Source organism: Podarcis filfolensis (assembly GCF_964270895.1).
Source record: "Podarcis filfolensis genome assembly, chromosome: 5".
Lineage (NCBI taxonomy): Eukaryota > Metazoa > Chordata > Lepidosauria > Squamata > Lacertidae > Podarcis > Podarcis filfolensis.
Window position 1 is genome coordinate 25300958 of NC_139608.1, and position 24461 is coordinate 25325418.

Consider the following 24461-nt stretch of genomic DNA (forward strand, 5'->3'; position numbering starts at 1 on the left):
GCAGCCCATTTTACCCAAAAGTCTTTGGGGGGCGGGAAACATCTATACCTGTAGCCCATCGTACCCCCAAGTTTTTTTAGGGGGACTACCTTTAAAAGCAGGGTGTACAGAATATAAATGAATGGCATAAATCACATACACGAATGAGATTCCTTGTCGTTTGCAATGCAAGGGACACGGGACTGGGAAGCAAGGATGGGAGAAAGAGAAACAGCGAATCCTATTTAAACTTCAGGTCCCTTACAGCGGTCCCTTACACACCTTTGCTACTCCTTTTGCAACGCGAGGCATCAGGATCAGCGTCTAGCCACTATTTACTTACTTTATTTATTTTATTTATTTAGTTTTTACAGAGGCACAAGGAGCTGTCTTCAAGGTCCTCCTCGCTTGATGGCATGTATTTGGTGGCCAACTTGCCAGGCAGTTGAATTGACCAAGGCAGACTTTAGCCCTTGACCTCGAGGTCGCGTGTGGGTGGGTGCAGTCGAGCTACTTGCCTCCTCCATGGCTGAATGTTGATGGAGCCAAACGAGGGACAGCCCTTTAGCCGAGCCCCCGGGGAAGTCTGGGATTCTTCCCCACCCCTCCCAGGGGACAAGGGTGAAGGGCATTTGTTTCCGAAGAGACTCGGAGGTACCCAGAGACTGGCCTGGAGTGTGACTTCGGGAGCGAGCAAGAAGGCGGTCACTGGGAGAAGGAGCGAGCTCACCTCGAGAGGGCGAGAGGCTGGTGATTTTTATTCCCTGGGATGGCCACTTCTCTCCGTGGATACAAGTCCTCCCGGGGGGCAAGGGTCTCTCCTGACCTTCGCTTCAGTGGGCACAAAAGGGAGATCAGAAGTTAAACAGCCCAAACAAAAACAAAAAAGCGAGGAAAGCAGTGAAAGTAAACAAGAGTGTTTCTATGTCTTTCTAAAGAATGGATGCATTGAATGAGTGAATGACAAAGAATCTTGTGGCACCTTGAAGACAGACCGATTTCTCGCGGCATAAGCTTCCGGGGACCACAGTTCATTTCATCACATGAATCTGCAGCTCCCTAGGATAAATTAGATTTATTAGTCTGGATTTGTTTAAGGCTGCAATCCGAGGCTCATTTACTTGTGTGTGTGTGTGTGTGGGGGCAAGTCGCTTTGACTTCCAGGTAAATATGCATAGGGGCGTGTAGTTCAGCCCTGCACCTATTTACTTTGAAACAGTCCTAGCTACTAATGCAGCGGGACTTGCTTCCAAACAAGTGGGCATGGGATTTGGGGCTTAAATAAAACACCAACCATTCTTGCCTGTCTCTCTGAATCACCCCCAACCTACCCCAGACAGCCATACAAGAACTGGGGGAGGCTTAGGGAGGACAAATAACTGACAAAGAAAATTCGACCAACTTACATCAATTTTCCCTCCGCTCCCTTACAAGTCAGAAGGAAACCGAGATTAAAATAAGGATCTGATTTATCCTTTCTCCAATAACCCATTGACTCTTTTGAACCTGTTTCCTTAAACCACCCTCGCTCCCATGAAAATAAACCTAAAGTCCTGCCCCCCGAAAGTCGTGGAAGTGGAAGAAATAACAGCAACAATAATAACGATTTTCCATATATAAAATATGAAAATGTTATATAGTAATGTGAATATAAGTCCCCCCCCCCCAACAAGTCATGGTGTGGCAGTGAAGGTAGATTAGGAGCTGGAAGGGTGGGGGGCTGAGAGAGCTAAGAAGCTGAAGTCTGGTAATTCTATCTCTTGGCTGTGGCAACAGGGAGAGTCAGCCGAGTCTACCTATCGGGCCATCTGGCTGTTCTAAGCTGTGGCCCCATGCTGTATGATTTTCTCTTAAAATCTCTTCCGCTGAAGCCCCGCTCTTATTGAATTCATCAAAAGCAAACTTTCCCCGAGTTTTTTTTTTTTTAAAAAGAAGGAGGCTAAAATAATAAGTCGACCACTGTGACATTCTCTAGGCTTAGACCATTTTTCATAACGCAGCTGATAGTCTTTTGTGCGGCGGAGGAGACTAAACAGATGAATAACGAGGAAAGTCTCCCGGAAGGGAGGAGAGAGAGAGACACACACAGAGAGAAACCCCATACAGCTCCCCCCCCAACTAAAGCTGCTTTTTCTAATCTTTAAAAAGTTAACTGAAATGAGAGGTGCGTGTTAAAAAAAAAAAATCCCCCAGCGCCACCAAGGAGCAAGCAAAACACTGATTGTGTCCCGACTGGAAACAACTTTGCACTGGCTCGCTTCGCTCCCCAAACTTTTTTTTTTTTTTGCAGCTTATGAGACGACCCAGGTGGCGGGGCGAAGCCGGGGCCTGGGCCATCTCAGAGAAACAGCCGCAGCCTGCCTGGAGACCCCAGCTGCTCTGATGACTATTTTTCCAAACTTGCAGCAAGTCACACACTCTCTCTATATCTCTCTGCATTTTTATTTATATTCCCCCCCCCGGACCTCCTCCTTGTAGTAATCCTTATTGACTCTAGGGCCAGGAAGCAGGAAGTGTCTGCAAGAGGAAGGAGGAAATCGGGGTGGGGGTTGGTGGTGTTTGTTTTTGATGGACACATGGGGTAAGTTTCATCTTTCATTTTGTTTTACCTCGGTGTATTTTCAAGTGTATTCCCCCCCTTTTAAATGCTTGATGTACATACTAGATACATAGTTGATGGATTGCTTATGTTCTCCCAACTCATTTCATACAGAGATATTATTTGTGTATGTCTTGGATCCTGTTTAGATTTGATTTGCTGTTGTTTATTTTATTTTTTCCCTATTCTCTTCACTTCGGGATTATTTTCAAACTAAATCAAGATGCTTTATACCCCAATCTCCCACTTCAGTGGGTTCCTAGGGAGTGGGATTTTAATATGTTTGAATGAGATGATATTCAATATGTCATGGGGGACCGGTGGGCTCGTGGTTTTCATTTATTTATTTGATATATTGTGGGAAGAAGGGTGGCATCTTAGGCCCCGATCCGAGTCACACCTGGAAGTAAACGATAGGTGCAGTCCTTCTGCCACTTACTTAGAATTTAGCCGCATTGAATTGAATGGGACCTACTTCCCATTCAAAGCATGTATACGTAGGGCCAAACTTTCTATGACTGGACTGCAGGAATCCTGTGTATGTGTGTGTGTGTGTGTGTGTGTGTGTGTGTGTGTGTTGGCCTATGAGAAAAACAAAACTGACCCAACTAGCAGGGTTGTTGTTGTTGGGGCGAACAAGACATATTGTAAAAGGAATTTGCTAATTAAAAACTATGTAGTAAATAATAGCAGTGCATTGTGTGAATATACGTGGCGAAAATTCATGGTGTTTGCTTTAAGAGGATCCATACCGCTCAGCTCAGTGGCGCTTACTTCCGAGTAAACGTGCGTAGGATCCAGCTGTAAGACAAGCTGCCAGTTCCCTCGTCAAAAAGCCTGTGTGCAGCTGCGCCTTTTGCAATGTATAGTGCCATGTAATCATACCGTCAGCATCACACACCGGATTCCACTTAAGTCCACGACGCCGAGGGTCGAATGTATTAGCCAAAGTCCTACACGCGCGCGAGGTTTTTTCTCCAGAAACTCAGCCATTGGTTCAAACAGGGCTATTTATTCAAAGGGAGAAGCCACGCGGGTGATCTGGGGAGTTAGCTTCATTTTAAAGAACTGTTTATGTGTCTTACGTTACATGCACAGCCATTTCCTTTGCGCTGTGCCTCGTCAGTCTCCAGATAGGAAAGATCCCCCTCCCGCCCCCCATTTAAGCAAAATAATCCCAGCCGCCGAGAAAATACGACCCAAGCAGATTAGCTCGGAGTGAAACCGCATTACATAGCATAGACATCAACCCGCCCCCCCCGCCCATCCACAGAACTCAGTGGAAGCTACAATGGAAGCCCATTTAACATGTGAAATAAAACCGGAGTCTTGGTTTAGTGCTTTGTTTTGACTGGCTTGTCGGTTTAGGATGGTGGATTTCGTCTAAATGCAAGGACTCCGGCTTCACTGCGTCTTCTGGGAGCGGCCCTAAGTACCACTATATGGGAGTAACTCCCATTGAACTCAACGGACCGGATTTGCTTCTGCGTCACGGTGCTTAAGATCCTGTTGGCAGCCCAGCTGCACCTGCCTGTCTCTTTCTCTTGGGCACCTTTTCCTGTCGCTGCCCTTGGTGGTTGTTTCTCCAGTATCCATCTCAGAAGCCTCGCTCTTAAGTGCGTAAAATATGACATCACATTTGTGTCCCATGTAATTGGCTGGGCTTCACTTTTGGAAGACTCTGGATCCTTTGGATGCTGATTCCGACTTTTCTTTCCGAAACCTGGGAAGAGAGCGTAAAGTCCTCCTCCTTTTCCTTCCTGGGGAAGAAATAAACAATAAAAGAGGGTAGTGGGGCGTTTCCACATTAAAACTACGGACTAGCTCCTTTGCAACAAAATAGATTCTTTGACATGTGCTGGGGACAGAGTTCGCCTGGGGCGGAGGTCCCTCTACCCCACCATCCCGCCCCCCAACCAAAGCTTGCACAGTGTGCAGGGTGATGGAAGAAACAAGCGATCCCTGGGATTAATGCCCTTTTTCCGCGCTTTGGTCTGTGGGACTAGCAGAAAACGCAACTTTTGCCCCCATTGGCTAGCTAGGTGAATTAAGCGCACCCTGCAACTGAACAGTCCTTGACCTTTGCCTTTATGTTTGCTCAAATGTTTGCCTAAAACACAATCACCCTTGACAAGGGAGCCTGCTACCGTGTGACACCGCCTATTCAATAGATAGATGTTCCCTGCCACACACACAACAACCCCAGCGCAGCATTTTAAATGGCTTAGGTATTTGTAAAAGCCCGTATAAATTAATGTCGGGTGATTGCTAGTTGCTGGTCAAAGAGGCGGCCGTTTAACTGGTAGAATACAAGGGAATCCATAGATGGAAAGCACACGCGCGCGCTCTGTTTCTCTGTCTCTCTCTCTGTTTCTCTCGCACGCACACCCGAACACAAACAAACAGGGAGAAAAAAACCGAGGGCCAGGAAACCCGCAGCAGCGAATGTGCAGGAGCGCGCGTGCACAGGAAATGTTAGTAGTGAGGCACGCATGTGTCGAGGAACCAGACTCAAATGCAGCTAATGCTTGAGGAGGAAATAAATGAGAATAAATGAATGAACGGGTTGATAATATAGGATAGGACCAGTGTGGTCTAGAATGCAGATAGACTGAAATAGGATCCGGTGGATCCGTGGCATTTGCAGGCCGATGTAGTCAGGCCCATTCGTAAAAAAGATCACTTACTGCCAAACAAATCAGCATTCCCAGGATATATTGCCTCAGTACATTTCATTGAAATGAATAGTATGAAGCAGTAGATTGGTATTCTGTATGTCCATACCTAGGTATACGTGTATTTCTGTGCACAGGATTTTGGCACTTCTGTTTTATGGGGTATCCAAGCATTAAGGATGCATTCTCCTCACCCCTCTCCGCCAAACGCCTTTTAAACAGTTAAGTTGGAAGGAGGTGAGGCTTCTCTTTCAATAGGCAACCTGGGAATTGGGTTTGCTAGATGCCTTCGACCTCCCCTTACGACTTAGCAGCTTTGAAATGCCTTACCCCACCCAGGGAGTCAAAAGGGTTCCTTCTTAGTATTTTTCAGCAGGACAGCTCAACCCTTCCCTCGAAGGAACCTGACTGCTGGTGCAGCCAGCACCCTCTCTCCCCAATGAGTTCAGGGTCGCTTACTCCCCAGTAAGGCTTTCTAGGATTTCCGGCTCCCTTCGCAGGAGTGTCGGGAGGAAGTGGGTTGGGTGGAAACGTGGCTCCTTCCCTGGGGCTGGTGTCTTAGTTCCGTGCAGGTTACAGAGGTTCTCTGTAAGGCAAGGCTCTTTCTCTGGGGAACGAGAAGCAGTAGCTTCACCCTCCTTTCGCCCTCGCAACCCATTCGATATATTTCCCTATGCGTACACACGACACTCATATGGATGTATTCTTGCGCAAACGGGATGCACGTAGCTGTTAATGCTGATTGGTCATGAACGTCTTCCGTTTGAACTTGCAGTGCTTGGGGTGGGGGAGGAAACCTCCTGCATTTTCATTGCCCTCCTGTAACCCTGGAGTTAGAATGAAAATGAAGGATCCATATGAGGACGATGACTTTACAAAATAATAAACTCGTAATGTGATTTTTTTTGCTCTTGTTACCAGCCAATAAAAGCTCCAATTCTTGGAGAGATCAAGCTGTTTAGTTAGTAAACAGCGATGTGATTCCATTGTAATGAATTTTGTTCGTTTTGGTCTTTCCGCGAGTAAGAGTTCTTTGATGCACTGCTATATGTATGTAAATAACCTGGGAGGGGGAAGCCTTCACATTTTGTGAACTACCTTTCTCTAGCCACGTAAAGTCATTCCTTTCTATAGCAGAATGTTTGGCGCTTTAGAAAACAACTGCTATCTGCATTAGCGTGCTGCTCTGGTTGTTTCGGAAGTCGTTTTTAATCTCTTATAGGACTTTCGGAGCTTAAAGAGCTTTCTCACGTCCTCAGAGTACATGGTCTGTTTTTAATATCCCATTTTATGGATATGGAAACTGAGAGATCTGCCCAAAGATGATGGCCTGATAGAAAACCTATTTTCCATCTGACTCTTCCAATATTCTCTTCGCTGGATGCTGCACTTCAGTTTCTTGTGGGTGAGAACCAGTGTAGAAGAGGGCAGAGTGGATGGCTGTGACTGTGAACAGCTCCACTAGTTCTCAGTTTCCCCATCAGGAAAGTGGACACGTTTAACTGCCGATCATTAACACATCCCAACTCACCGCGTAAAGATTCTAACAGATGAATTTCAGACTCTAATGCCATGCGGTTCCAGTTTAAATTATTGCGCCCCTAATAGCGTGATCCTCAAAAGGTTTGTTTAGAAGCAATTCAGCCGCTGCTTTTTTGAAAGCAAATGCATTTAGGAACCTTAATCGTCATCAGTTGCAGCCGAAGCACAATGGATTTAATTGTATTGTGGGTTTTTTAAAAATGTGTTATGACCCGCCCAGGGACCTTCTTTCTGATGAAGGGGGTGGGGTAAGAAAGAAAACAACAACAATTTTGCTAATAATGTATAATGAATACTCAGCCTTGGCTGTTGGATCGCGTTGGGAAGTATGTTCGCATCGATCAGTTGGGAATTTGTTTCACGCATGCCCGCTGGCTGGGACCGTAGCGCTTTTGCGCAATTCCCATTCATATCGGAGGTGGGGGGGGGGCGGCGGCTTGCAAATGACAGTTTCAGGTGTACTTTGCTGTCTAAGCACCTTGAATCGGAAATAAGTCCCAATGATTTCTCACGAGTTTACACTCGATTTTTTTTTGTGTTACAAAATAGAATATCACTCTTCCAGAGCTCCAGGTAGCCTGAAAACAATACCGCAGTTCAGCATTTATGTGCTTTGCTGACACGTGTCACACCTGGTGCAGAAGTATCCATCTTTTCCCCTATAGGCTGAAACGAGCTTTTCTGTTCACTTACTGCCGCGTGGCTGATTCGCTCAGGACACACGTGCACTTAAAATTCAGGGATTAGTGATGCCCTCCAGTAATATTGCTCGCCTACCGCATAGCGATACGAAACACATTTAATTGGAAGTTGGCGCCATTGGTGGGTTTTGTTTTGTTTTTTACTTTCGAGTAAGCGTGTAGATTATCGCAGGTACCTGATATTCCCCAGGGAATTTTAACCAGCAACGGAAATTTGGGAGGGGGGGGAGAGGCTACTACAAATAAGAAAAGTATCTATTTGCATCGGTCGGAAGCCCCATGGGACGTTTACTCCCAAGGAAGCGTGCAGCCAATGATCCTGAGTTTGGCTGGAAGCCTGCAGGCCACCAGCAAAGGTGGTTTAGTTTGCACCTCCATGCACATTTGCTCAGGCGTGAACCCCTTGAAGGCAACGGGATTTACTTTTGAGTAAACATCCGTCGAAAAGAGCGCAGGTTTCAATTTCTGATTCGCTGTGTGTTGAGGAACGAAAGGAAAGCCGTCGCTGGCAAAATTGGAGGAAAATGAGTCAGGGATCGCCACCTCCGAGGCAGGACGAGTCAGAGGATCACAGCGCCGATTAAGTAGAAATGGGGGCGGGGGGGGGGCGGCGATCTGGAAGAAGGTCAGCTACGAGGTTTTTGCAAATACAGTGACGACAGACTTTCCTTTGGTACTCTGCCATGAACGGGAGAGAGATTGCAAGCTGAACTTTCTTCCCGCTTCCTTCGCAAACTCCCCAGTGAAGGAAACGGGTTATTTGTTGTAAGGAGACATAGTAGAACATTTTTTTAAAAAAATATTCATTTGAGAAAATCTTGCTTAGAAGATGAACTATCTGACAGCCAGATCCCATGAGCACCTACTCAGAAGTAAGTCGCGCTGAAGTCAATGACACTTACTTCCGAGCAGGTCCTTCTAAGAAGCACCAAGGGACATAATTCTATGCAGGGATACGAAGACGTAAGCCCCACTGAGTTTCATGGGACTTACACCCAGGTAAACATAGGTACTGTTGCGGTTTTGTAAAGCAATAAGCTTCATAGACTCTGTGGGACTGACTGTCGAGGAATCCTGTTTTGGCTCGCCTGCCCTCCACGTAGATTTAAAGTCACTCACTTACACACAGCACTTACGTGTTGTAGACATGCTTGCATTTACACCGTAATTCAGTTTTAGTAGGTGCAATAAGAGTTCAACATCGCTGTCCGCAACCCGTTTATTGACTTCAAATCAATTTAAACTGCCACCCGAGGCACATCGACTTGCAACTCGGCTTCGCTGACGTTCCTCCCCGAGATCTATGGCTTGGAAGTCTGCCACTGATTTCCCTGGGACTCCTTTCCAAGGAGCGTGTGCCCAAGAGGAACGCCATAAACGTCTTGACTTGCAAGTACATTACAGCGAAAGTCAAAGTGCTTAGGTTGCGGGTAACTGCAAATCCTGGCTGGGAAACTGCGCTGACAATATGTTTCGGTAATGTTTTCCTTATGCAGCTTCGAAAGTTTCAGAAAGTTGAACCTCGCTTCTTTCGGTCACTGCTCTCCCGACAGGAAAAGAAAGAAATACATTTGCAAATATATTTGTTAGCATGCCTATGAGATACCAATCAGAGTTTGCATGGGAAAGTTTTATTTAAAAAATAATTACGATGTGATTAAAAAAAAGGGCACACCTTTCACGCACAGTATTTTATCGCACCAGGTATATCTCCTGAATTTCCATCCCTCCCCCCCCCTTTCTAAACTGTCTGCTACATAAACAATGAAGCTTGTAATTACTTGCTAATTTCATTGCGGTTGCTCCGGAGAGCTTATAACATTTGGGCCCCATTGTCCACTCATTATGTTTCCAGAAGCTTTCTAGGATGCCTCGCCTGGACCTTGTCCAGTCTGTAACCAATAAAGGAAATTTACAACCTTGACACATAGGGAACCCGTCTCTCCCGCTCCCCGCCCCCTCCGCCGCCAATGTCAGGGAAGAAAAATTGAGATGTAAAGGTGCTTGGTGCTTTCTCACAACCGTGTAGCTCTTAATAAAGAATTAGACTAAAGCGGGGGGGGGGGTGTGAAGAGAAAAAAGAAATGGTAACACAATAAAAAGAGTTAGATCCCTCATTCAAAGACCACGTTTTTTGTTGTTTTACTTCTTATTAAAGATGCTCATTACATCACTTTGTTCCAAAAGGACACTTTCATTCTCTAAGAGTTTATTTAACAGAGTACCGTCAAAACCAATAGGAGTGACGCCATCGTTTTTCAACAGCAGGAGGATCATATAACCTTTTGATGTTTTTAGTTCACCCGATCCAGACTTCTGTGACAAAACATTTTAATGGATATCGATCAGTGACAGTCGCCGAAACTGTTAGCGGTGAAATAGTTAAAGCTTAGCAAATACTAGCACCTCTCAGGACTTTGAAGTTAGTCCAAAGTTATATGTCTCGCAACGATCCGAAAAAGGTGATGAACTTGGGCTTTGGTGGGTTTCTTTAAGGAAGGAACAAAAATTAAGCACATATAGAATACATATTCCAGTTTTGTCTGTGTGATTTTCCCCACCCTAAGGGTGGTTTCAGTGGCTCTTGCTTCCAAACAAATGTGCTCAGGATCGCAGTTTTATGACATCTTTGCAGGCTGGGGTGAAATTCAAAGCTAAAAACTTATGCACTTGGGAATAACCCGCCCTCAGCGGGACTTATTTCGAAGGAAACGTGCACAGGATCGAGCCCACCCACCTCCCTCCGTCAGCATGTCCATTGCATTTTACATGTGAGTTGAATTCATCAAAGGCTGAAACATTTCTTATGGATCGGTCCCGGTTGAGGTTGAAACAAAATGTTCTGGTTAATACCTGTGCAAAAAGTAATAATCAAAACCTCTCCCCTGGCTGCACATAGAGACAGACGAATTGTGTGTAAGCGCGTGTGTTTATTTCGATGTATATATATGTGTGTGCGTTATCTACCAAACTACCTGCAGTTGTTTACTGGGGCAATCACTCGGTTACTAATTGAACTACATTGGAGCAAACTCTTTCAAGTTTGTAAAAGGCTTTGACTCTGGTTCTTTCTCCAACCACGGGCATAATGGAAGCAGAAGGAAAGAAGATGGGCATATTTTTTGGGGGGCGGGGGGAGACCCTTTATATCAGCCGGCAAAGGGGATAAGTATTGTTTGACCGATTTCTGTACCGATGTAGGTTTTGGAGCTGCACAAAACTCCTAAGCTGCAATCCTGCACACACGTATCTGGGAATAAGCCTTGTTGAAAATGAGCCTTCCTTCCGCGTGGACTCATATTAGGGTGCACCATTACGCAGGCGTTTGTCTGAAGTGCTTTGCTTAGAATGAAAACCAACGGGGCTTCCTGCCAAGGCACCCCGAAAGATCGCTTAGCACCCGCATTCTAGAGTGCTTTGAACGCAAAGAGAGACAAAATCCTGACCTACCTTGCAGTGTTGTACTTAAGCGCTTGAAACACCCCAAAGGTTCTATCTCAATTATGTTTTAATTTCCAGTGGAATACTAACAGAATTTTTCCTCTTGCACTTGCTCTCCTGACCACTTCCGCCCCCCTCCCCGCCCGCTCCTTGTTGCTATCTTGTTTGTTTCCCTTTTAAGCATCCTGCTTTTCTTCTCCACTCCTCCTCTCGCAGAGAAGGGCAGCAGGGCCATCCCACAAGCAGCTCGGGGTCAGAGGCTGTTCCTCCCTCCCGGAGCCGTGTTTGTTTACAAGGAGGCAGAACCGAGGCTGTTAATGACGTCTCCTGCTTCTCACCTGACTGGCTGGGGAGAAGGCGCTGTTCTCTCCACCTCTTGGAGCCTTTGCCGTTCAGATCTTCTGCTCCATGACAGGTGGGCTCCCAATGTTTGCCATTTCCAGGGCCAGGGACGTGGGATCTTAATAGCTCCACCCCAGTACACTCAACTTGATTTGTATATGCACTCTAGATTCAGCAACAACCAAGTCGCAGGGCCCCATGGCCCTCTATAGCTGTGGCTGTATTCCAGCTTCCATCGGGCCCAGCTAGCTTGGCCAGTGGTCAGAAGTGACTGGAGTTGCACCACAGTGTCACATGAGCGTGATGGCCAGTAATCACACAGTTCAAAGATGGAGTTAACTCTCTAGTAGCAAAATACTATCCTCACAGACTTGGTTGAGTGTGAGGCCTGATGAGCACAGCAGCTCATTCCCTGTGGTCTTACTCCATGAAAATCAGTCCCTGCCTCCTCTTAAGTCCCCTTCTCTGCATAGTTTTTTTCCAAGCAATCAGATACGGCATCTGCATGCAACCAGGCTCTCCTCCTTTTTCATGCCTCTTCTGGTTCTGGGAGACCTGCAGGGACGGTTGCTTGTTACAGCAGGAGATGGAGATACCCATGACTTTTCAGTAGCCAGACTCATCTCTGCCTCTTGGTCTGGTCTATCCACTCACCTGCTTCAGCTTCAGCTTCAGCTTCTGCCTCTGATTCTAGATTTCTCTCTGCCACAGATTCTTCCAACCCACTGAGCCCTGTTGTCTCTTCAGCTCCTGTCACCTCCTCTTCCCAGTCTTCTCCCTCTGACCACCCATTGTTATCCCACCACCAATCCATGGTCTCTGAGCCTTCTTCCTTTGGGGTTCCCCAGCTGGTTCATGCCACCATTCCTCTGCATCCAGCCGTCTGTGACACCCTGCAGCATCTGAATTGCCAGAGGGCTTAATGATCACCCAGGGAAATGCATTCTTTCTGCATTCTTTCCTGGGGAACTTTCTGGAAGCAACCCAGGGCTGGTGCTGTCGTAAGGCCAACTTGGCAGCTACCTAGGGTGCAGACTTCTGAGGGGCACAATACTGTCCCTTGAGGGGCACAGTTTTATATGGATTAGTTTTGGTTATGCCTTATAAATTTACAACAACATTTTATTTTTATATCGTAAATAATATTATCATTTCTGCAAGACATTTTGTGGGTGGGTGCAGATAGTTATCCTTGTGTAGGGTGAAAGGCTGGGATAGCTCAGTTGGTAGAACATGAGACTCTTAATTCAGGGTCATGGGTTATGTTGGGCGAAAGATTCCTACATTGCCGGGGGTTGAACTAGATGACTCTCATGGTGCCTTCTAACTGTATAATTCTACAAAATTAACTTTGCGTAGAGTGCTAAAATAGTCTGACACTGGCACTGGGCCACAAGAGACAAATGTGGTCAGAGGAAAGGGCAGGAGTCTTTCTTTGGTATAGCAGGCTACATTATAGGCATAAAAAGATACACCCTTTCCCATGTTTCATCCAAGCCAATAAGAGAATTATCATAGATCAAGGCTGCTGGAATGTTCAGGGAGGCAGGAGAGGATATATTGTTTATTAATATCCTTCCTAACTTGCACTAGCAAGTTCCTTTACTTAGCAGAGTTTCACATTCCCCTTTAAAAAAGCACAGCAGATAGCTGGTTGCAGGCTTGTTTAAGCCTCTCAATATTAGGCTCCTGGTGAGATCCCTTATATCCCTCGTCAAAGAATAAACATACCACAATCTTGTGCAAAGTATATAAAAGAAGTTTACTCACATCATCAGTTCACAGTTGGATCCCTGAAGGCAGACTTAGTTACAAAGTATATACATGTGGATCTATCCCATATGGAGATAGTCCCAGTGTCCTCGGTTGGCTGAGAGCCAAGAGAGCATTTCTAGCTAAAAGCTGCTGCTCCAACAATGGAGGAAGTCAAAGAGAGAGGAGGAGCTGTGTGCCCTGTCCCTTCTGTTACCTGGACTGGTTAGGTCACACCCACCTCTAGTCAGATGCAAAAGGATGTTTGTCTCAGCCAGGAGGAAACAGGAAGTTTTCAGCTGGCTGGACCAAACATTTCCTTGCATGTCCATTCTAGGAAAACAAGGAATGTTGTACTTGACTGCTACTTATGTATCACATCCCACAAAGGCTACATTCCAGCAAAAGCAGACTAAGAGAGTAGGAGCGGGTCTACTGAGGACTCCAAGGGCCAGACAGAGAGGTATTTGGCCCCTGGCCCTGATGTTCCCTGCCCCTTCCCTAGAAGATGGTAATTTGCCTTCTGGACAGCTGCACAACAAAGGAGCTGTTCAGAGGCTCTGAGATTTGGCAATGATAGGTGTGTGTTTGATGATGTGCAGGTAACTGAACTGTCTTGATTCTCACCACACTATGATCTTCACAGAAAGAATTCAAACAGGGTGCTCAAAGGCTTGAAAGTGAACAGAGGCAAAGCAGGTTGAAAACCTTGACTCCCTGCTTTGCATGTAGAAGGTCCCAGGTTTAATCCCCAGAAGCTGAAGTTTGGGGTCTGAGTGTCCCCTGCCTGCAACCCCAGAAATCCACTGTCTGTTGACGTAGGCAATACTGAGCTAGATGGACCGTTTGGTCAGACACAATCTAATACAGCTTTGTAGCTGTTCCTTAAGTTCTTATTTAGAATATCAGATGTCTTGTGGCATAAGCGGTAGACTAGCTTAGCTCCTGCTTAGGCCACAGCAAACCTGTTTGTACCACAAGGCTCTTTGCTGCAGCACAGCTACCCCTTGTGGGATTCTCTTTTGGCAAAAGGAAGAAGATGGGGATGGTTAAGGCAACCATTCTCCTTTTCCATAACAACAGCAACCGTCATGATGCCAGTATTAGGACCAATTGAGGATGAAAGATACAGGAAGAGAAGCTGGTTTTACAGTGAAGGAGTAGCTAAAAAGGCAACAAAAAACACCACCTCCTCCTACTCCTAGATTCCCAAATTGTTGGCTGGCAAAGCTCCAAGCATCCATAGCCTTTGGTACACACAGTTCCCATGGAAACCACATAGCTTTCCTCCAAAGCAATTCACCTGAGGGCCTAGGGAGAATTAGGAAATGAAGAGGATGCTGTTCTGAGCTTCCCTTCCCCCATCCATGCATGTATAGGCAAAGCCCTACATCTTTGCTCTCCATAGTGACTTTCCAACTCTTTCCACACTAAACCTAAGAGCAAACTCACAAGGCAAAAGTCCTTCTCGTTTCCGGGGGAGAAAGTCTCCTAAAAAAACCTAGGTTTGCATTTTTGTGAAGGGACTAGGGGTTTATCTATACCATACATTTAGAACACATTGCTTCCTCCAAAGAATCCTGGGAACTGTAGTTTGTTATGGGTGTTGGGAACTGTAGCTTTGTGAGGAGTACACTGTAGTCCCCAGGAGTCTTGTGGGGTGGGGAGAGAGACATGTGTTTTAAATGTATGGCATGGATGTGACCTTGTCCATAACTAAAGTTCTTGTCAGGTGGAAGCTGAAACAGTTAAACTTACCTATACAGTGGTACCTCGGGTTAAGTACTTAATTCGTTCTGGAGGTCCGTTCTTAACCTGAAACTGTTCTTAACCTGAAGCGCCACTTTAGCTAATGGGGCCTCCCGCTGCTGCCACGCCGCCGGAGCACGATTTCTGTTCTCATCCTGAAGCAAAGTTCTTAACCCAAGGTATTATTTCTGGGTTAGCGGAGTCTGTAACCTGAAGTGTCTGTAACCTGAAGCATATGTAACCCGAGGTACCACTGTACCAGTTTTGGGAGGGCAATTGATTTATCTTGCTGATTTAAACTGGATTAATAGCCATCCCCTTTCCCCAGCGAACTATGTAGTCCAGCAAGCGAGGGCTAGGGATCTTAAGCATGTGATTCTCTCTGCAATCCCTACCAAACTTCAATTACAAGCACTGGGGCAGGTAAATTGATTTATTAAAAGCAGGTATATATTTGCTGCATAGTTATGCCCTCAATATGACCAAATAAACCAAAGGTCTAAAGAGATATTTGGAACTTCCATGGAGACTCTTGTGAGGCTGGTTTCAGTTGTTCAGGGAACTGTTCTTTGACCTTAAATAAGAAGAGAGTTAGATTGAAGTCATGATCTCTACGCATGCCGGATGACTTTTCATTTGTGGGCCCAACAGAGCAGCAACATCTTGAGCTACTGGATAGATCAGCAAAAGAGCAACAGCTCAGCATGCAGGTGCAGCAAAAGATGGCAAATTTCTTGTTAGCATTTGGAAATAAAATAGCCAGGGATGTGGAACTCCAATCAATCTGACTGCTACTGTATATTTATATTAAATAAATAAGTTGGATAGATATATGTTATATAGCGGTTGCTTTGAAAAAAGCAACAACCAAATACAAACAGGTCATATTGTTAGGTTAAATGTTGTTGTTGTTTTAACAATAACTCGGTGATTTCTTTTTAACCAGTTCGCTCTTAACCCGGCTTTCCCATCTGAATGCTTCCTCTTTATTACTACAGACTTCTCTGAACCGCTACAGACCTCTCTCTGTACCCCACAATGCATGCTTACTCCTCTTTCCCTGTTACCACAGTACCCTGGTGCATCTCCTCCCTCCAATTTTCATACCCAAAGGACTCTCTGCAGTCCCATTTCCCTAAGCCCCCACCCCACAGTTTTTCTCTACATCACAAAGCACTCATCTCTGTCTGAACCACTACAGGCCTCTACACTGCTGGCCAGTCTTCCTTCTGCCTGATAAACATGCTGACATGGAGCTCCTCCTTCTGCCCATCAAATGTGCAGGTGGGCAGAAATGCCCTAGTAGCAGCAGCCCCAATCCTCGACTGCATGTAATGGCACTGGGTGTGATTTCAGGCTCGCACAGTGATTTATCTGACCCTCTCAGCTGCCATGGAAGGGATGTAGATGTGGTGCTGGTGGTCCCACTGCTCCATAAAACCCCATTGGGCTGGGGGGTAGGTTAAGATTGCTGCCTATGTTTCTACCATTTGTTGAACCTGGCAAATGAATCAAAACATGCAGGTGCCATTCTCACCCCCTTGTTTTGTGAGAAGCTAGCCTGTTCCCACCTTCCAGTGTTTTTGGACAATGAATGAAGCCATAGCAATGACTGGCATTTAGGAAAGCCGTTTCAGCCAATGAGACAAAGAGAAGGCTAGAATGAAACGCTCATGATGTAGACTCTTGTTTTGTTTTTAAGCACTTTCTGTTGGTCTTTCCTGGTGGAGAAGTTATTGCTGCCCAACAGAAAACAATTCAGGTATCCAGGATGTTAAGTGTAGCTGTGATGGGGAGGTGGGGAGTGTGCAAAGTAAAAAATAAAAGGTAACGATAAAGGAAGATACTCATGATCATTCTAACCTAGGTCTTATTTCATAAAAAGTAAGGTTTTCTTATGCGTTTGTATTTTTTCTTTAAGAATTACTCTGCTAATGCCAATGCTGACTAAACCCATCATTATTATGCCACACTGCAGGAGGCAGAACAGTCCTAAGAGTAAGAGTATGGGTTACACCATACTGCAGAGTAACACAGTACTGTTACCCAAGTTGCTGAAGGGCAGTAGTGTATGATAACCCTGAAGTATAGTCCAGTATTGTTAACTGTTTTGGTTTTTTAAAAAAAACAACCTGAAATGATTGTAGCGACAGTGCAATTCTTTGAAGGCTGGAAGCTGTGAAGGAAGCCAGGGACAGAAGTGAGTGAGAAAGAGGTTGCCTGGATGCTGCATTCACCCATAGATGGACTGCAGGTCTACCCATTGAGAACCAATGGAAGGATGGTCCTGGAATGCAAGTTTCTCAAAAGCCAGGTCTACCCACTCAGTCACCTGATCTAGCAGAAATTGTAGATCTGTTCTCTGCTGACACTTATGTATGTTTGGTTATTCGCTTAGAGTATTTACTTCCCCCTGAAAAATTCCTGTGGGTACCCAAGCCTGACACCTTCCCTCTCAGCTTGACACCTCCTCACAGAGGTCTTTTTTACGTTTCCTTTGGGAAACAGTTCAGTAGGCTTTTATTCTCCCAGCAACAAACATGGTGAGAGAATCTCAGGTGAAGGCAGCAGCAAGCTGGAACAACTGATGCCAAGTTGACTCTGTGCCTTTGGACCTAGGAAAATGAGTAGCAACACATATAGACTGATGAAGGCATTCTCCCACATTCTCACACCTCACTGTTTTTATGGGCTTGGACGAAGCTTTCATTTCCAATAAAGAGGCGAGAAAGGGCAGTAAACCAGGGTGAGTTCTCCCATGGGGGCCCTTTCAGCCACTGTAAGAACTGCTTTCTCAAACTCAGTAGAGGAAATCTTTAGGCTTAATAGACAATCATACTGCTTTAAGGAAAAATGTACTCCTGGTCAAAGGATATATGTAAAAACCACAGAAATCAGGTAGATACTTCTGAAGTGTCTAATGGTTGTGTGAAAACACAACCAAAGAGATAAAGTAGCCCAATAAGGGAGCAGCCCTATGTATGGGAAGCCAGAGTAAATTACACTCGCCTAAGTGAAGCGGGTGGACAGAACCTAGGGCTTGCTGATCAGGTCAGCGGTTCAAATCCCTGCGACGGGGGGGGGGGGAGCTCCCATTGTTCGGTCCCAGCTCCTGCCAAACTAGCAGTTCGAAAGCATGTCAAAGTGCAAGTAGATAAATAGGTACTGCTCTGATGGGAAGGTAAATGGCGATTCCATGCGCTGCTCTGGTTTCGCCAGAAGCAGCTTAGTCATGCTGGCCACATGACCCAGAAGCTGTCTGCGGACAAAGGCTCCCTCGGCCTATATTGCTGTGACATTATGTGTGTATTTATGTATTTATACTATGTGTGTATGTATTTGCTAAAGTCTGGCAACTGCTGTCTCCTTTGGGAGAAGATTGATCCAAGGGTCACAAGACCAATAGAGATTGTTAACAAGTCCAATAGCAGGACATTACCATTAACTAACTGTAACATCACATTATGTACAGAACTATATGTGAAAAGCCAAAAGGATTGCTGATCCCTAAGACAAAAAGCTTCAAGATCCACAGCTGGGCAGTACATTTATTGAGACCAACTGAAACATCACGAAGGTTGAGCAGGCTTTTGGGTTCTTCAGAATTTGTCATTGGACAAGATGTTACACAAAGCAGGGAGTGTGGGCGGGGGTGAGAGTGAGAAAATAAATATATATACAAATAAATATGTATATATTTTTTTAATCCTCCTCATTCCCTGCTTTGTGGGGCAATCCTATGGCAAGATCTGGCAGGAGCTGTTTAGGATGCAGCAGATCTCTAGCTCAGCCAATTTGCATTTAGGTAGGCTTAGTGTTGCTACAGTTCACAGCCCCTTCCTCACTCCATTTTAGTTTTTGTTTTTTGCTTTAAAAAAATCAGTTAACAATACTGGACTACACTTCAGGGTTATCATACACTACTCCCCTTCAGCAACTTGGGTAACAATACTGTGTTACTCTGCAATATTGCAATATGGTGGAAATAATAATAATAAAAATAAAATAAAATAATAATAATAATAATAATAATAATAATAATAATAATAATAATAATGTATTTTTAATCTCCTGTTGGAAGTGGCTGGGGAGACCTAGCCAGATGGGCGGGGTATAAGTAAATAATAATAATAATAATAAGAAGAAGAAGAAGAAGAAGAAGAAGAAGAAGAAGAAGCAGCAGCCAGAATTAAATCCCCAACTCCAGCTCAGCCAAACAGCCAGTGTAACTTGCACTTTCTGGATCAGCCACCTGAGCCAAGGCCAGTGTGAGTCCCCAAAAAGGGGCATGATTGTGGTAGAACAATAGAGGGGGAAATTTGTGCTGGATCCTAAGTGTGTTAGCTCAGTCACATGAGCTGACACAACCCAGCACAGAACATAAAATCTACCCCTCCCTCTCTCATTTGCGCCTCTCTTTCTCTCTCTCCCCTGCCCCATTTTCTTGCGTGTCTCTGCCCTATGTTGGCAGCAGATCTCACATAGGGGAGGAGCGTGGGGCTACTCCTGCTCTCCATCATCCTGGGCTTTTCTCAGTCCATAGCGGATATCAGCGGAGTTCCTGAAATCATTCATCTTAAATACACCAGCTTCTCAATCCGAAAGAGATTTTTGTTTGCATGGTTCCCCCCCCCCCCCCCATTTCTCAACTAATAACTTTGGGATCAGGAAAGTACATCTAAAATCTCCAGATAAAATGAGTTACTTAAAAATGAGTTACTTAAAAAAAACTCTTCACCAGAATTAAAACATTATATGCAATTGAAATACCAAAAGCAGTGAAATCACATAGTAATAACTAGAAATATACCAAGCTAGCAGAAAACACAAAGCAACCCACAAGATTTTAAAATGTGTATAATTTTAAAGCCTGTGAAATAGAAGAAAAAGCTTTGTCTGGCACTTAAAATAAAAGCAAAGCCATCCTGAGGAAGATATTCTATAGAGTGGGTGCCATATGTGCAAAGGGCCTCTTTTTGGTGTCCTCCTACTCCACATCTAACAAGGGCAGTGGGAGAGGGGGGTGGAGGGAAGGGCCTTGGCTGACAATCTGAGAATGCAGGCAGGATGGAACGGGAGAAGGTACTGCTTCAGGTACCATAGTCCCAAGCCATTTAGGCCTTTAAAAGTTAATGCTATTCCTTTGAACTGAGCTCAGAAGCGGACAGGCAGACAGTGCAGCTCTTTTAACACTGGGTAAATGTGATCCAAATTGACTGTGCCAGTCAAAATACTTGGCAGCTGTGCTGTCCAAACAGTCTTCAAAGGAAGCCCCACATATAACACCTTACAGAAATCCAATGGGGACATTACATAGATAGCTATGGCCAGACAAAGGATGTGCCATTCCAGTCCAGGCAGAGGATGTAAAGAATTACTACATGTATCCTCTGCACTGTGTGGAGAGAATCCATGATAGTGCCATCTGTAACCAAGAATGAATGGTTCTGATGTAGCTATACTCTGTATGATGCACAGAATGACAGCTAATGCATGGCAAATGATGTTTAGGGACCCTGAATGGAGGCCATTCTCAAAGGGAATCTTCCACTCAGCTTGGTCCATACCATGTGCACATAAGTGGGGTTTGACAGAGAAATGCAAACTACCTTGGACTCAAGGAGAGACAGATAAGCTACCCAGATCTCATTGGCTTCTCCTCATAAATATCTGCCTTGGATCCCCGGAAAGCACTCCTATCCAGGGAAAGAGGTTTTTACATCAGATCTTAAGAGGGTAGTGGTGACAGGCTACCTGAAAGCCTCTGGCCCAACTGGCCTACCCAGACTGGCAGTCATGGATGGAAGGGAGTTAAAGGCCCTATTCCATTACAGCTTGTTCTGAGAGTTTTGAGAATGCATTCACAGCAGGAGAATCTGTACACACCATACATTTAAAACACCCCTCTGATGAATGCTGAAAACAGTCATTTTTGAAGGGTGCTAGGAAGTGTCACTCTGGTAGGTGTAAACGAAAATTCCTAGGATTTTGTGTTTGTTTGTTTGTGTGCGCATGCACTTTAAATGTATGGTGTGTACACAGTTATGTGGTGATGCTTATTTAAAGTATGTCTTTGCAGATTCCTGCTTAAAGACAAAAAAGGTTGTTGAAAAGAAATGACTGTTTTGGGGGTAACACATAATTGTTGGTACAGTGGTACCTCGGGTTACATACGCTTCCGGTTACGTACACTTCAGGTTACAGACTCCGCTAACCCAGAAATAGTGCTTCAGGTTAAGAACTTTGCTTCACGATGAGAACAGAAATTTTGCTCCGGCGGCGCGGCAGCAGTGGGAGGCCCCATTAGCTAAAGTGGTGCTTCAGGTTAAGAACAGTTTCAGGTTAAGAACAGACCTCCGGAACGAATTAATTACTTAACCTGAGGTACCACTGTAATTGCTTGGGAATCTCTGATTCAGACATACAGGGTGCAAAACAGCATTCATACAAAAATAAGTAACTTGGTAAGTAAGTAAAGCGGGACAAATGAAGGTACAAAGCTGCCCTAGCGATGTGGCAAAAATGGGAAAAGGCCTAATCTTCAGTTTCAAGTCCACTCTCCACTCACATTTTCCCATTCTGTGGCACCATCTCTTGTCTCTTTTCAGAGGAAGAAAGAGATGTCAAATCCCTCCCCTCCAGAGCAACATTAAAAAACAAAGCAAAACAAAAATCCCACCGGCACTCCAACTTTTCCTACTGACACCGTGTCAAATGCTAATAAATTAATAAACAAACAATAGGCCCAGGTTGCATATTTTAAGCGCTCATATAATCCTGGAGAAAGTGGGGGGTGGGACGGGGGGTGTTAAAGCATGGCTTCAAAGCAAGCTCAGTATTCCTAAAGCTTCTGTTCATGGTTACTCATGCAGTTTGCATAGATCAATCAGTTCAGGCAGGATTAGACAAGAGTAGTACATCTGCACCACACATTAAAAAGAGCCAGGAAATAATAATCATTAGAAAAGACTGGCTGCATAACTAGAAATAGCACAATTAATTAAATAATAGTGTAGGTAGTATTAATATTTTTCCATTTTAAATAGGCATTTCATGCTTGTTGAATTTATGTCAACTTTGTGTCAGTAAAGTTGTCTGAGAAAAAGAAATGCCAAGGGACAAGTGATTTAAAAAGAAAAAAAACTTCCTCTTCTTCCAATAAGAAGAAACACAGTCCTGTGACATTTAAATGTCTTTTTCATCTTTATTGAATATTGTCTGTTAAAAAAAATATTGTACGCAAGGGCTTTATAAATGATTAATAAACGACACGATTAATAATAAATAATATTGGGTGTACTAATAAACTATCCATAAATATCAGGCAAGGATGCTTCAGAGAGCAGATACCGACTCTCGTTCTTCTTCACCTCTAATAAAATGAGTTAAGGCAGAGCAAACATTTTTGTCGAGCAATTCTGTAATGCTGTGCGGAAATATCTAGATTCAGAGATGGCATGATTTGCAAAGGAGATGCAGCCACGCTGCTGTTGCGTGTGCACATTCCTAACGGCTTTCAGTGTAGCATGATGATAGCAATAACTAATAATATGGAATTAACACACACTGTGGCCTTTGACCCGGAAGGGCTATTAGACTGTTTCACTTCAGTGCCCCCTGGCGGAGAACACGAACTTCCTGTGTCTCCCCCTCTTTATAGAGGAGCACTGGTGGGGGAGGCTGGGTGTGTGTGTGTGCTATGTACCATCTTTTCCCTAGAGACTGCTGAAGGGGAAGTGTAAAAAAAAAGAAAGAAAAAGAATAAAGTGGGAAAGAAAAAGCCGGCCATTCTATGGGGCAGGAACAGAAAGCAGAAGGGCAACCCCGTTCTTCTTCTCCTTGAAGCAAAATCGCTGTGCATCTGCAAAATAAATAAATATATTCTCTCCCCTCCCCTCCCCCCCCCCAGGAAACTCCCTCCCCGCCGACTTTGTTCTTTCTTTCTTTTCTTTCTGTTTAAATAGATCAAAGGCAAGGGAAGGCGAGAAAGGGAGCGGGGAGGAGGGAAGCCCTGAGCCGGCGGAGGAGCTGCCCATTGTTGCGCTGACAAGGCGAGGTCCCCGAGGCGAGTGGCTGCCCCATCGGAAGTGGCGGCCGGGCCGAGAGGGAGCCTCCCTTTCCCCGGGCCTTATTCTTGGCGGCCTACAGTAGGGTCGCCGTGGCAACGCGCAACCTGCTGCCTCCGGGCGCAAAGTTGGAGGCGCTGAAAGGCCTTCAAGAGCCGGCGGCGGAACAATATTTTGATTCATTGGGCGACGGGAGCGAGGCTCGCCGCCCCTCCGCCGCAGCCCCGATGAATGCTGGCCATTGTCCCGGCTTTTCTGAATTTGATTTACCATATCATAACCCCTAGGAAGAAGAAAACATCAATATCCCCGAGGAATGGAGATGTTTCTATGGAAAAGCGAGGAATTTTAGGCCATAACACGGATCCGATGTTTTTTTTTAAAGGAAAAAAAAGGGGGGTGGAATCGAAAGAGATCAAAGGCGGTGCTCCCAGGAGTTAGAGATACGTCTCTGAATTAAAGATGGACGAGGCAGACTACAAAGTGTTTGCCGACTCCCCTCCCCTCCGCGTAGGCAGACCCAGCTAAGCTTTCTCCTTGAGAGGAGGCGCTGTCCCAACACCAGACCATAATACATGGTCAACGGGAAGAGCACTCCCAAAGCGGGGGGAAAGCCACACCATGCAAGCAAGCAAGTCCCCTGAGGGAATTGGGTTTCCCTGGAACCCGAATTCAGGGTTTTTGCAAAGATAAGCAACCATCAACTTTCTCTGTTAGGCTGCATTTTTTAAAAACAACAACAACCTAGAACTGATTTTGAGAAATAAAACAAATGCAGCTGTCTCCTCTCACGTACGCAGGGGTTACGTCCCTGGGTACCACCGCACAGATACGTGAAATGGCGTACCGTGGGGAACACCATCAAAAAAGCTTGTAAACATCCTCTAAACCTCTGGTGCCATCTCAAAAAACTCCTCGAAAATCTTCCAAAAATCTTTTTTTAAAAAACCAAATCCTTGCCAAGAAAAACTCCACTAAACTCCACCACAATTGCCACCTCCCAAACCTCCTTTCTCAAACTCCAGCTCTTCACAGGTTGGTGCAAAGGCTGATAGGATTGCTACCTTTCCCCATTCTTTTCTCCCCATTTTTGCAGTTTTCCAAGTCTCTTTTTGGGCCTTTTGCCCTTTTCACACCTTTTCCCTGTTTAAATCAATTCATTTTATTATTTCCTGGCGCTATGCGTATACGTGGTTGTGCTTGAGTTGAATGCGGGTTAGTGGAGGAAATGCGTGTAAGCAAAAGTTATAATGGTGCTGGTAATGATGGACATAAAAACATACTGCTGCTAGATCAGACCAAAGGCCCTTCTAGTCCACCCTCCTGTTCTCACAGTACCCAACCAGATACTATAGGAAGGCCAGAAGCAAGTCATGACTTCAATAGCACTCCCCCTGCTTGTGCTCCGCAGCAACTTGTATTCAAAGGCATACCACCTCTGATACTGAAGGCCGTACGCAGCCATCATGGTTAGTAACCAGATAAAGCTTGGCAAATTTATCTAAAGCTCTTTTTAAGCCATCCAAGTTGGTGGCCATTGCCATGTCGTGTGGGAGCAAATTCCATAGTTTAACTGTGCACTGTGTAAAGTACTTCCCTTTGTCTGTCATGAATC

The 24461-nt window shown here is 45.1% G+C and overlaps 1 protein-coding gene across 8 annotated transcripts in view; it reads left to right on the forward strand.

Annotated features, from left to right (window-relative positions):
• Window positions 1-2157: 2157 nt before the first annotated feature.
• LOC310762459 (uncharacterized protein) overlaps window positions 2158-24461 on the forward strand; it is a 245049-nt gene continuing 222745 nt past the window's right edge. For 3 of the 8 annotated variants that reach the window (XR_014547975.1, XR_014547976.1, XM_083613612.1), the window contains exon 1: window positions 2158-2560. Coding sequence is in view for 1 of the 8 variants with exons in the window: in XM_083613612.1 (XP_083469738.1) it covers window positions 2548-2560 (13 nt within the window). In the remaining 7 variants the exon portion in view is untranslated. The remainder of the gene's footprint in view (window positions 2561-24461) is intronic. The other 5 variants (XR_014547977.1, XR_014547978.1, XR_014547979.1 and 2 more) reach the window with 5 other exon arrangements.